The 13,065-nt window shown below is 48.4% G+C and overlaps 1 protein-coding gene across 1 annotated transcript in view; it reads right to left on the minus strand.

Annotated features, from left to right (window-relative positions):
• PTCHD1 (patched domain containing 1) overlaps positions 1-11,712 on the minus strand; it is a 51,428-nt gene extending 39,716 nt beyond the window's left edge. Inside the window, exon 1 of the mRNA XM_018044009.1 lies at positions 11,311-11,712. Within this exon, the coding sequence (XP_017899498.1) occupies positions 11,311-11,661 (351 nt within the window). The 5' untranslated portion in view covers positions 11,662-11,712. The remainder of the gene's footprint in view (positions 1-11,310) is intronic.
• Positions 11,713-13,065: the final 1,353 nt, after the last annotated feature.

Genomic DNA, 13,065 nt, shown 5'->3' on the forward strand with positions numbered 1-13,065 from the left:
AGCATCTTTTCTTCTACTCAGCCCCTTTCTCCTAAACTCCAACTCCTGGAGATAGACAGCAGGGGCAGGTCCCTCTATTCAATACGCATGTGTTAAACTGCCAGCTTCAAGGTTTAGGCTTAAACAGTATCCTTTGCATAATAGCTATGACAATATCACCCAGAATTAACGGCTAAACAAATAACTCTTTCACCCTGCTGTGTATGTTGTCCAGGTTTCAACTGAGAGAAAAATGGCATTTTTAGGTTTAGTCCTGGCAGCTAATTACTAGGATGCTTTATAGCAGTGGTTCTCAAATTGTGGTCCTTGGACCAGCAGGTACAGCATCACCTTGTGAACCTGTTTGAAATGCATGTTCTCAGGCCCCACTCTAGACTCAAAGAATTGGAAACTTGGAGGTGAAATCTGAAATCTCTATTTGGACAAGCCCTCCATGGGATATCCACTCAAGGTGAGGAACCACTGCTTCAGAGTATGGAGGCAATTAAATGGTACTAGTTAGTCAGGATACACAAAGGCTCTTCAGGTCCACCAATTCACTGATCTAGTCGGCATAGCTCTCAGACCAGCAGCAGCGCTGGGAGTGTGTTCAAAATGCACACAGGCCTATTGTCTCAGACCTACTGAATCAGAATATGAACATTAATAAAATTCCCAGGGAATTTGAAAGCATATTCAAATTTGAGAAGAATTGCTCATCTTCTCTTAACCTGAGGTTAGTTTCATTTGAAGAGTTTAGGTGTAGAGAATCAGGAAGGCTGAGACGTTTTCTTTGGTGGATTTGATTTTGATCCTAAATAATTGTAGATTTCTTTCCTAACCCTTTGAAAAGAAATTGTAGAAAAGGGAAGATGGGGAAATGCACTGACCTAAATGGCTAAAACCCGTAGTCAGCAAAATTTTCCATTTCACAGTTTCAAAGGTCTTCACAATTATCACTTTGCCTGGTTCTCCTGGTCTCTGGCCATTCTGACACACTCCTCCCTTTGAAGTGCTTGCAGATCTACTTATGTGAGCAAGATCCCAGGGAAGCACTGTAGTCATGTAAATTAAGTGAGAGGGGAGAGTTACTGACTCTCTTAACTATGTCTCGGGAGAATCCCTTTCTAGCATGCGGTCTGTGTAAAATAGTGAAGAGAACCTTGACACAGGACCCCTCAGCCTCCCAGAGCTTTTCATCCCAAAGATACTTCTGGACAGGAAGTGAATGCTTCCTTTTTATGCAAAGCCCTGGCAAGCGTGAAGAAGAGGTTCTGAGCCCTGAGAAACCACCTCAATGAGCTGGGATGCAATCTGCCCATCTCCATTGACAGGCTCTGCCCACCGGCGAACTTAGGAGCTGTATGCTCAGCATACGATGAATCCAGTCATGTGTAATGACTCAGATGGAGTCATTAAAGACCAACAAATTGCCAATCTGAGTATTCAGAATGTAGATTGAGCACCCATTATTGCCTCCTGGATCAAAGGAAAAAAATGCCTATGTGTATTTACTCAACAGGCAATAATGGCTCTGAAAGAGCTGGCATATATGCAGAAATAACAGCCATTTTCAAAGTAAATACGAATGATGGTAACACACTTACAGAAGGAAATGGTTACGCAGTGCCTTCACATATGTTATCGTGCCGCACCCTTCACCTTGAGCGGGTGTGCAGGATGCTGTTACACTCAGTGCAGATAGGAACCTGCTTCTCACGGAGGTTAGGCTACTTCCGCAAAGTCACAATCCTTAGGAGAAATGGGATTTGAGCTTGGCTTTCCAGCTCCAGTGCTTTGTTCACAACAGCCAGATCTGAGCCCTGTTCCTCAATGTTGTGCTCCACTGACCAGCAGCATCATCAGAGAGCTTGTCAGAAATGCCGAACAGCAGCTCCTACCCCAGGCTGATTCAGAATCTGTATTTTCACGAGATGCCCAGGTGATGTGTGGGCATAAAGCATCTAAGAGCAGCCAGTCTTTACTCAATATGACTACTTGCCTACATGCTATACCAAAACTAGAATAAAAACAGGAGACAACAATACAGAACCCAAAAAGTTAAGGTACTGAGCATCTGGAAAAAATTTTTTTGAGCACTTATGCTAGTTGTTTAGTAGAGATGCATTTTTATTGAGACAGTTATAAGAAACTGAGAAAGCCATGGTATTTGAGAAATTTGTGGAGCCCATGGAAGAATGGGCAAAGGAATCTCACCTTGAATGCTGAGAAATGAACAGTTCTAGTGAGATGGTTGGATAGTATCACTGACTCAATGGATGTGAATTTGAGCAAACTCTGGGAGATAGTGAAGGACAGGGAAGCCTGGTGTGCTGCAGTCCATGGTGTCACAGTCAGACATGCCTTAGCAACTGAACAAGTGTGTCTGTTAAACTTACCAGAGATGCACTGATTTTGTACCAGCATCATTTTTAAAGTTTATCTCTAAGAACAAATCTTTATGTTACCCTGGGCTCCCTCTTGAAAAATGAAAGGCTGAATGACATCACAACAGTGATCTCTTGAACTCTGATGCTAATAGCTGTGAAAACCACTTGTTCTTGATTTTAAAAAAAAAAATGTGTTTCATGTTTACATTTGAGTATGGGTTTGGCCAGTGGTTTTTGAGACTTCATTTTATGCAAGTAAGGATGTGTGTAGTGGAGAGCTGACTTTGAGGGTGTTTGCTGGGAACTGCAGAGTGCTCTGCCTTCCCAAATGGGAATGGACCCCTGGAGACCAAGGTCAAGTTTACACCTTGCCAAACTACTTGAACCAAAAGAGGTGTTCAGGGTTTGGGCTTGGTTTTTCTTTATATGAGTTTCTCCTCATATAAAGTAAGTGTCAGCAGATCCTGAGGCAGAATGGATGCTTATTGCTTATCATCAAGTTTGAAACCAAAATTTATCAAGGATGAGAAATAAAGACAGATCTGAAAAAATCACATGGTCATGCTATCTGGCAAAATTATATTTGAGCAAAATAAATGAATAGGGAAGGCCTATCACATTCTATACCCTATGAGCTGTCAAGCAGCAACAATTTATTAAGCACCTGCTGCACACTCCATATTATACTGGTTTCTAGGAGAGATTTGGGTGTATAAGACATGGTGCTACCCTTGAAGAGCTTTATGATGTTGCTTAAGAGAAAGTATCACATGACATTACAGCAAATTATATGAAAGAAAGTGAAAGTCACTCAGTCATGTCTGGCTCTTTGCGACCCCATGGACTATACAGTCCATGGAAGTCTCCAGGCCAGAATACTGGAGTGGGTAGCCTTTCCCTTCTCCAGGGAATCTTCCCAACCCAGGGATCGAACCCAGGTCTCCCACATTGCAGGCGGATTCTTTACCAGGTGAGCCACAAGGGAAGCCCAAGAATACTGGAGTGGGTAGCCTGTCCCTTCTCCAGGGGATCTTCCCGACCTAGGAATTGAACTGGGGTCTCCTGCATTGCAGACAGATTCTTTACCAACTGAGTTATCAGGGAAGCAAATTATATAATACTATCTAATTCAGCATTAAAGAATGTGGATACAACTGAAAGACAGATGGATTTAAGGGAAGGAGGGAGCCCTGAATTTGGGAAGGCCTATAAAGTAGGAGGCATGTAAGTCTGACCTCATGATAAGCAGTGAATGCATTTCTAGGGGAGAGAACAAGGCAGGTACATGTGTGAAGAAGGGGACTGTGGGAGGGGAAGAGGGGCTGGACACTGGCCACTCAAGTGTGGGGGCCTGCCTTATAAAACCACACATCCGGGTAGTGTCCAGGTCCAGCCTGGAATCCTCTTTACCACCATCCAGTGGCAAAACTGAAAATGGCAGTTACCTATCAAAATTCAGGAATAAGTGAACAGCTATGCTAGATGATTCTTGCCCAGAAGCGAGGAACACCCCTTAGCAATGCAGGCCCTACACTCCTAGCTGTCTGTCTCTAGATGGGTGGAGATGCTCTCGGAGTCCCACCCACATTCTCTCCTCTCACTCACCTCTACAGGTCAAGGCCACTCACGGGAACGTCTGCAGCTCTTTGCCTGTGCCTTGGTTAAAGCGTCTGCCTGCAATGCGGGAGATCTGGGTTCGACCCCTGGGTCGAGAAGATCCCCTGGAGAAGGAAATGGCAACCCACTCCAGTATTCTTGCCTGGAGAATCCCATGGACAGAGGAGCCTGGTGGGCTACAGCCCATGGGGTCGCAAAGAGTCGGACATGACTGAGCGACTTCACTTTCACTTTCGTTTCATTTTCATAAAAGAGCAACCACAAAAACAATTCTGATTACAGGGACACATGTGGCATCTCGGATTGCTAGAGACTATTTCATGTCCCAGATCAACTAATGGTTGCTGGAGACGTGGCAGGGGATGGGGGGGTGGTGGTTAACAGCCAGGTCCTTTACCCATAGCTGGGCTAAGTTGGACAGAAGTTATCCAGCATCATCCAAAGTTCCCCAGTGAGGCTGGGCGCCAGGTGCTCACAGAGGATGCTTGTTTGAGAACACTCCCTTGACTGTTTCCCGCTACTCTCTACTTCACGTCCTCACTTCTTTGCCGATGTTTTGGGATATCACATCCCAAGGCGGCACTCCAGTCCTCACCTTGACTGTATCTGAAGCCCACAAGGTAAACCTAAAGTAGAAGACCTAACAAAGAGGCTCATTCAAAATACCCAAAACAATTTTCTCAGGAGGACTTCTTAGAGAGCACGAAGATAAAAATAGCTTCTCTGCTCTCTCACTGCCTTCTTTTGTTCAAAATATGACTTCTGGAGTCAAAGGTATGACATATTATTCAGGGCTTCCCATATGAAATAACAACTGGTGTTGATTTCCTTTTTTTTTTTTTTTTGTCTTTTAAAGGTTAGAGATTACTCACCTCCCCTGCTGGTCATTAAATCAGTCTGGCAGGATTCCTCGGAAGTTCTGTGGCCTTCCGGGCATGTGGCGGCAGCACAGGCAGGGCTGCAGACAGGCCTGCTTGCTGTGATGTGCTAGCAAGCAGGTGACTTCAAAGGTCTGCTTCAAGCCTATCTCAGGTATCACTTGGGGCTCACACTGAGCCCCAAAGTCAGGTACCAGATGGTGTATACCACAGAGTCACAGCTGATTAGATCCCCAAGCTCGTGTGCCAGGGATGCTGCAACCTCTCAGGCAGGAAGCAAATAACTTCTGTTAGCTTTCTTCTCCTTCTCTTAGTTATTATCACAGGAAGTCACCGGCTAAATGCTCAGCTGCTGTAGTAGGGTTGTAAGTCTGGTGAATCCTGAGAGGTTCAGTCTTTGTGTTGGTTAAAAAAAAAAAAAGCCTCCTTCTCTAACTCTAATGTGGCATCTGTCAAGTTACTCTGAGCCATTAAAAAGGTGGGCTTCCTCTCACATGACAGCTTTATATTTAAATTCCAGTTTAAATTAGCAGTTTACCCAAAGTTTGGCCCCAATGCTTATCTACACAGGAGAGTAAAAGATGGCACCTCAAATCTAAATGAGAGAAACAGGGTGGGCACTGGAGGATGCTACTGACACACATGACATGTGCTTAGAAGTCAGACAACCCTAGAATGACACTGAACTTGGATTTTTCGGATGCACCTTCTATGAAATGCAAGGAGAATGAAACGAGATCTCATCCTCCCCTTACTTTGCTCCTGGTGCAGCCGACATACACACACGCCACTCTTTCAGGCCTGGCCTCAGTCTTCTCTAAGAGTATCTGCCACTTGGGTCACTCATTGAAGGCACTTGGGCTACCCAAAGCATCATAGTACCTGTCACCAGACAAAGCACCCTGAGATTCTAAGAGCACATTCCAGCATCAGTGGAGGTGACCTTTAAGGTGCCTTCCAAACCCAAGGGTCTTCCATCTCTGTCCTCTGGATACAAGCCCTTCCTTTGTCACTTAATGTTCAGCAAAGCAAAGCAGCTAGGCCAGGCAATAAAGTGCTGCCTTCTGCCTCCTCAGCAGGTCACTGCTCACAGTGGGAGCTTACATACCATCAGGAGAAGCCGGGCCTAGTGGGTGACGGCCAGGATTGGGGGCCAGGCCTGCCAGTAATAGACACTCTGACCAGTCTCAAGGCCAGCTTTACCATTCAGGCAGTTAGACTGTATTCAGTTTCCTGGGTTCCTCTGGAGTGGGATTTGGACCATAAAGGACAGAGCTGTACGAGAGCAAGACAGCTGTCTCTTGGGGAATGTTACACTGGCAAATCTGGTCTTTGCCTCACCACCCATACGAGCATGTCCTCAGAGGTTGTACTATTTGTCCCCAGTCAAACTTCTATAAAATTTTTGGATGTGAACTTCTCTTTGGCATTTTTTCATTTTACATAATCAATGCACATGAAAAAAATCCTGACAGAACAAAAGAAATATACAAATGAACCCTTTCAGGCGGGACTTGGGACCAAATCATTCTTTGCTGTGGGAAGTGGCGGGGGGCTATTCTGCACTCAGAGGATGTTTAACAGCATCCATGACCTCCACCCACTAAACGCCGGGAGCAAGTCACCCCCAGATGTGAGCTAAAATGTCTCTAACCATTGCTAAATGTCCCCTGCAGGGCACAGTCCCCCCTGGTTCAGAACCACTGCCTTAGAGATGATTTAACAGCATTAACTTCTCAAATCGTTCCAGTCAGGGAGGTTTGGAATACGGTATAGAAGGTTTGGAATACAGTAGAGGAACTTCTTTATGTAAATATTATGAGCAAATATTTTAGGCTTTGAGAGACATGGGCTATCTCTGTCTCATATTATTCTTTGTTTTTGTTACAATTTTTTAAAAATGTAAAAATGCCTAAGCTCAAAAAAAAGGCTGGCATTTGCCGATCCTTAGACTGGAGAGAAAGAAATGATGGCGCTTCCTGTAATGATTGAAAGTGCTGAGACAGTATTTGGAAAAACTGAGATCTTGATCCAGCTACCAGGTCTCTGTGACCCTGAGCTAGCAGTTGTGCTGCCCTTCGTGGAAAGCTTGAGTTAAAGAGTTCCAACTTAAATTCTATTAATCTCATTTCGCAACTTTTTTTCTCCTTAGTACATTTAAACATAAAAAGTTTGTATAACATAGAAACTTGATATTTGAACAAAATAAGATTCCCCAGTAAAAGAAAAAATGTCTGTAGAGTGAGTACGTGACCTCCCCTTGGTTTGGAGTCAAACAGCCTATGAGGTTCTTCTGAAGAAGGGGACAAGATGTGAAGGAGATGCCCCTACCCAATCTCAAAATTGAGATGGGTTTTGATATGACTACAGAGGTGATCTTGGAAAAAGAGAAAGGAAGAATGGAAGGAAGGATGGTATCTTGGAAGAAGAAAAGCCTTAGAAGCTGCCTGTAAAGTTGTAAACATAAAAATGTCATTTTGAAAATACCTTTCAGAGTAGTTCTGGTGGCATTTTCTTTGCCCATCACGTAAACATCTGAACAGATGGGGGCAGATCCCTTAGACAGTTACTGAAGGTCTGTCATGTGGTGGGGACTGTGTTAGTGAGCACTGGGGTTCAATCCACCCCGACCTGGCCTGTGGACAGCACTCAAACAGGAAATCGTGGTTCAATCATCCAGAGATTTTTCCCCTAAAATATTCTCTCTTTGTATATTGCTAATGATAAATGTATTACTTTGGGCATGTGGACTTTCTATTAGTGGATTTCCATTGACACGGGGCAGCATCAGTCAAGAGAATGTCCTTATGATTCTACTGTCGCTGTTAGATGGCGATGAGATTTTGATCGAATATATTTGGATACCAGAAATGTACATTTTAAATCACTCAAGGAGTTTATTATATGATAGTGAGAAGAGCAGTGGGCTGGGAGTCAAAATCCTGGGTCACAGTCCTGGTTCTGTCCTTGGTTTTTTATTTTTTCTATAGTATGTCAGTTAATTTCTAAGGAGCAGTTTTCTCAACTGTATAAGGGAACCACACCATTTTTCCTGCCTGCCTACCCTTTGGTGTTTGCTGTATTTAAATGTATTACAGGTTTATAACTAAGCTGTTATAAAGGTGATATCATTACTAGAAGGAGTAAGCTGAACTGGTTCTTTACACAGATGATCCTGGAAGAAATCAAGTACTGTCGTAGTTACAGCCAGATCAGTTATCAACTAGGTCTTGCTCACACTTCACTTTAGGTGATCAGAAAGAAGCATGTCCATATAAGCCCGTGAGGCACTACTCTGAAACTTGCTCTGAGATGAACATCCTGGATTTTCTGTTAAGATATAATAATGAGCTAAATTTATTCTCCTAGCAAAAATGAAGACTTTTGAAGATCAACATGTATTTAAAAGGGTTCAAAAATTAATGGCTGGCTTCTTACCAGCATTATCAGGCCCCACCTACTTTCACCCCAAATTACATCTTTGCTTTGTAGCCTTCAGAGGAAACCGTTGCTAGGGAGAATCCCTCTTCTTGTAGTTTGTGATCAGATTCTATACTGCAGAGGTCAGTGTATGGCAGTCATGTCACTTGCACGAATTTGAGAAAGCTCCTCCAAGGCAGATGAGCTGAGTTTGCAAATGTGGATTATTTTTTTTTCTGTGATACTCCCAATTATATTGGGTTGGCCAAAAAGTTCATTTGGGTTTTCTTGTAGCAGCATGCTGAAAACCCAAATGAACTTTTGGGCCAGCCCAATATTTAAAACAACACCAAAACACCAAAGTGAACGGGTGTTCACTTTTTGTCATCATCCCTTCCTCAGTCTGTTTTGGATCAGAAAGTAGCTGGACTAATATTCCAAGCCGGCTCGCCTTCATTGCATAGGTACACCCCCAGAGCCTGAGGAGGAGTAAATGACACAACCCTGGGAGCTACTTCTTCAGTTTTGTCATGGAGCCTGAGAAAGCCTCAAAGCCTGGTTCTGCTTTGTCCACTTCACTTCCCCTGTGATGTGATAAAACAGGCAGGGGCGGGCTGGTGTTGTGTACAATGTTAAGCGTCAGGTCTCCTTGATGCCAGCAACAAAGTATCAGAGAAACACCAGAAAGGGTAGAAAACCGTGACTCTCACTCCTAACACCTTTTGTAAAGGACTAATCTATCATGTCTCTCATAGAAAAAGAGTGGAAGAAAGTCAGTGCTTGTTCCTACACTTTTCATTACCATGACTACCAAGGGTCCATTTTTCTGGTCCCCAGCTCCACACCTACCACATAGAGAGGTTGGATATAAGAAGAAAACAATGAGTATATAAAATTGAAGGCAATTCCCTCAGTTGCCCGAGTCTGGGTTTTCATAAGCTCTGTGAATTCATTTTCACCAGAGAGCCATCAGCTAGAAATGAGTTTTCACCACTATTCTACTTGGATTGATCTTCCCCAGAAACCTAGAGCATGAAAAAACACCCAATTTCTTAAAACAATTCACTCACAAGACCGCAGTCCTTTAAAGTTGCCCTTTAGGTATGAAGCAAAGCCAGCCTCCCGTCTCTCCACTCCCAACTTTCTCGTCTAATACGGTTTTCTGTCCTGAACAGATCAAAATCAAATCCGAGAGAAACAATCCAGTTGAAAAGAGATCTGACGTGCCTGTTGATGTCTCATTAACCTTGAGAGTCAGTGTAACTGGTGACTGCCCATCACAGTTGCGTGACGGATTGTTAGGGGAAATGAACAGCCAGTGGAACCATCACCTCAAAAAATAAAATAAAAACAAAGAGAAACATCATTTAAATAGATCATATATCAAAAAATGGAGCAGTTTTCTAACTGTCAGGACTGGCTAAAGTATAGTTTCCTTAAGCCTATGGTGAAATTATTACATATTTTCTGGGAAAAGCATTTGTAGCAGTATTTATGTGTGTGTCAAAATACATTAACTGAAGCATGGGGGGGGAACACTTTGATGTTGCGAGTGTAATCATCAGAAAAGCAAACAACTCAGGATTGATGTTACTAAGGTTCTGTGATGAGTATGTGTGATGATGTGTGTGTTGTTAAAAATATCACGAGCCACCCAATGTGGGAAGGTCCTAATTCCATTGAGTCTCTACTCAGATTCCCCTCATTACTAATTACTGATGTCAACAAATAGACGGTGGAAAATTATAGAGGAAAAAGAGCTTGTCTCTAGGGGGTTACCTGCAGAGGGAAAGAGAAGGAAAGAGTTCCCCGGGCTCACTGGCTGACTCCCAGTGGGAGAAGTAGATTAGAAATCTACCCAGCCTCCAGTCCTAGATCTGGACCCACACAAGACCAGCACCTTCCACCCCTCCACCCCAGGGTTCCAGCAGGACTGGTTCCTGTGTGCCCTCCCCAGAGGAGGACCTTCAGTAAACAAGACCCAGAATCCCCACCAGGACTGGGATGGAACATTCTAACCTATCTTGGCTTTTCTTTCCTAAGGTCTTCACTTTTCCATCTCTCTAGTCCTCACTCTTCTGCTTTTCTTGGGAACTTCCTGAAAGTTATCACCACTGACCTCACTTTTTACACCAAATCCTCACCTAGGGCTGTGGCACAGCCTGTTTCTCCCAGTGTCACCCTTTAAGCAGCTGCTCGGACTACTGTGCTCTTGTCGTGGCCACGCAGCCTGGCTTCTGTCCTTACTCTCTTGCTCTGACTCTCACCCTCACCCCCAAACGCACCCACATACAAGTGGATCAGTGAACCACCCCCCCACCCCTTCCCAGAGAACTTTTTGCATCTTGAAGGAGGAGAGCTACTGTGAAATGTGAACCGACTGAGAATTACAAACATCATTTCCCACTCCGGAAAACAGACATGGCCACCTTGCCCGGGGAAGAGGGGAAGAGGGCAGCCCCTGCTTTCCGGGAACACACTTCTTTACCTTCCCGCTTCACATTCCTCGGCCCACCCGCAGCCCCTCGGAGCAGCCTTTTCCAAAACACTCCACTACCTGACTGGAGCAATGAAGAAGAAACGAGGACAGGGGAGCAGGCTCTCTGAATCCGCCCCCCGCCCCTCTTCCAGAGAGTATTTTGTTTTCAAGTAGCAGGACTTTCTAGAATGTCTTCTCTAGTTGGGCTCCTTCTGGCCCAGTTACCCCACAGCCTCCCCGCCCCCAAGACCACTGCATCCAAAACAAGCGCACCGATCACAGCACGGTGGCCGCCGCCGCCCCAACTGTTGCAGCGACTGCTGGGGTGGCGGCGACGGCGGCCAGGGCCGGGCCGGGCCCGGACACTACCCGTCCGGGAGGCTGGGAGGCTCCGGGCGGCCTTCGAGGGGCGCGCGGTGCAGCAGAGCCCCTGCGGCAGTCGCCTGGGATGGGAGAGGCGGCGCTCTCAGCCCGGACCCCTGCGCACAGCCAGCCCCACCGCGGCAGCGGCGCCGGCAGAGGCTGCCCGCGCCTGCCCCCCTCTCACCTTTAAGATCAGGTCGGTGTGATGCTGGTCCAGCATGTTGGCTTTCTGGAAGGAGGTGACGATGACCCGGCCGTAGCGCCCAGGGGTCTGCAGGTCCGAGTACAGCCGGTGCTTGGAGCGGTTGACCGGGAAGAGGCTGTTGACGAGGTTGCGCTCGATCTTGGCGAGGCTGTGCTGGGGCGCCAGCAGGTGCTCCACGCTCTCCTCGACCTGGTAGCGGCTGAAGCTGGCGCCGAGCAGGATGGAGATGAGCACCGGCGCCGAGGCGAAGAAGACAGGGTGACTGGCAATGAAGTGGCCGAGCCGGGAGAAACACGTCCTCAAGCCCCTGTGTAGAACCTGCCGCAGCATCCTAGAGCAGAGCGGGCGCGGGAGGAGGGCGAGGCGCACGCTCGGCGCGGGCTCGGGCGGCGGCGGCGGCGGCGGCGGCGGTGGTGGCGCCCGCGGCGGCGACGGCGGCGGCGGCGGCGGCGACGGAGGCGAGACCCGGTGCTCTCCCGGAGCCGCGGCACCACCATCGGGGAGTCCCGCGCCGCGCCTCGGGAGGGTCCCCTCGGGCCGGAGACACGCCCTCCTGCCCGCGGCCGCGCCCGCCCGGAGAGCCCCCCAGCTTGGCGGCCTCCGCGCCGCCCCCACCCCGCCCTACCCCGTGCGCCCTCCCCACCCCCCGCCGCCTCCCCGCCCGAGGGGCTCCGCGCGGCGGGGCAGCGTCCCGGCTCAGCGCGGGAGGGGCCCGGGGCGGCCCCCGCGGCGCGTCATGACCCCACTCACCCGACCCCCGAAGCCAACGACGGGGTGGCGCGGGGAGCGGCGGCGGCGCTATCGCGGGGAGACTCTGCGCGCCAGCCTAGGAACACGAGGACGGAGAATTCCAGGCTACACCCAGTCCCCTCCCCTCCCAGCACTCCCCTCCCCTGGCCCGGCCCGCCGCGCGCGCCCTCCCCTCCCCTGTCCTCCTCCGGGGAGACCCAGAGACGAATAAAGAAATGGCCCCGATTTTCCAAACAAAAAGTAAAGAGTTGTCCCTGGGGGCGTCGGGCAGACGGGCTTAGAGCCGAATCCCCCCCAGAGGCGAAAAGGAGGAGGCTGAAGACTGCGTGCGCCCCGGCTCTCGCCAGGCTCAGGTGGTGGCGCGCACTGGCTGGTGCGGAGAGGGGGTGGGGAGCGAAGACGCTCGAACGTGGAAATCACGCCTCCTCTCAAGTAAGAGCCATTTAAAATATCCCCAACACTGCAGCTTCCGCGGGACCAGAGTCCGCTTGTGCGTCTGGGACACGTCCACTCCGAAGGCGCCTGTAGAGAGTCTCCTCGTTCTCCATGAGGGTCTCTCCAGAGTGGGTTAGACAGTTCTGCTGTGCGCCCCTCAACCTCCCCACCCCGACCCCCGTAATAAAAGTGGCTGATAATGGTATTCAGTCCGTGGAGCCGCCGGTCTCCAGGGCTCTGGTGCTGCCGGACTCCCGCCTCTCCGCACTGCCTCCTCCTCTCTTTGTCGTCACTGGCGGGTCTGGGGGACCTGGCGGGGCTGGAGCGGGCGCCCCTGCGGGCGTAGAGTGTTTGTGAACAGCTGGTCAGGGAGTCGGTAGCGTTACTTCCCTTCTCTCCTCCACCCTGCCCTCTCCTCCTCAAATGCGAGAGTGTGGGAGTGGGGAACACCTTATCTCAGACCTGGAGAGCTCTGGTCTCCGAGAGTGCCGAGCCGCAGGGGGCGCGGGGGAACTCGGGGCGGGGGGGGGGCGCTGACAGCTCGGCAAA

This window comes from Capra hircus (assembly GCF_001704415.2).
Source record: "Capra hircus breed San Clemente chromosome X unlocalized genomic scaffold, ASM170441v1, whole genome shotgun sequence".
Classification (NCBI taxonomy): domain Eukaryota; kingdom Metazoa; phylum Chordata; class Mammalia; order Artiodactyla; family Bovidae; genus Capra; species Capra hircus.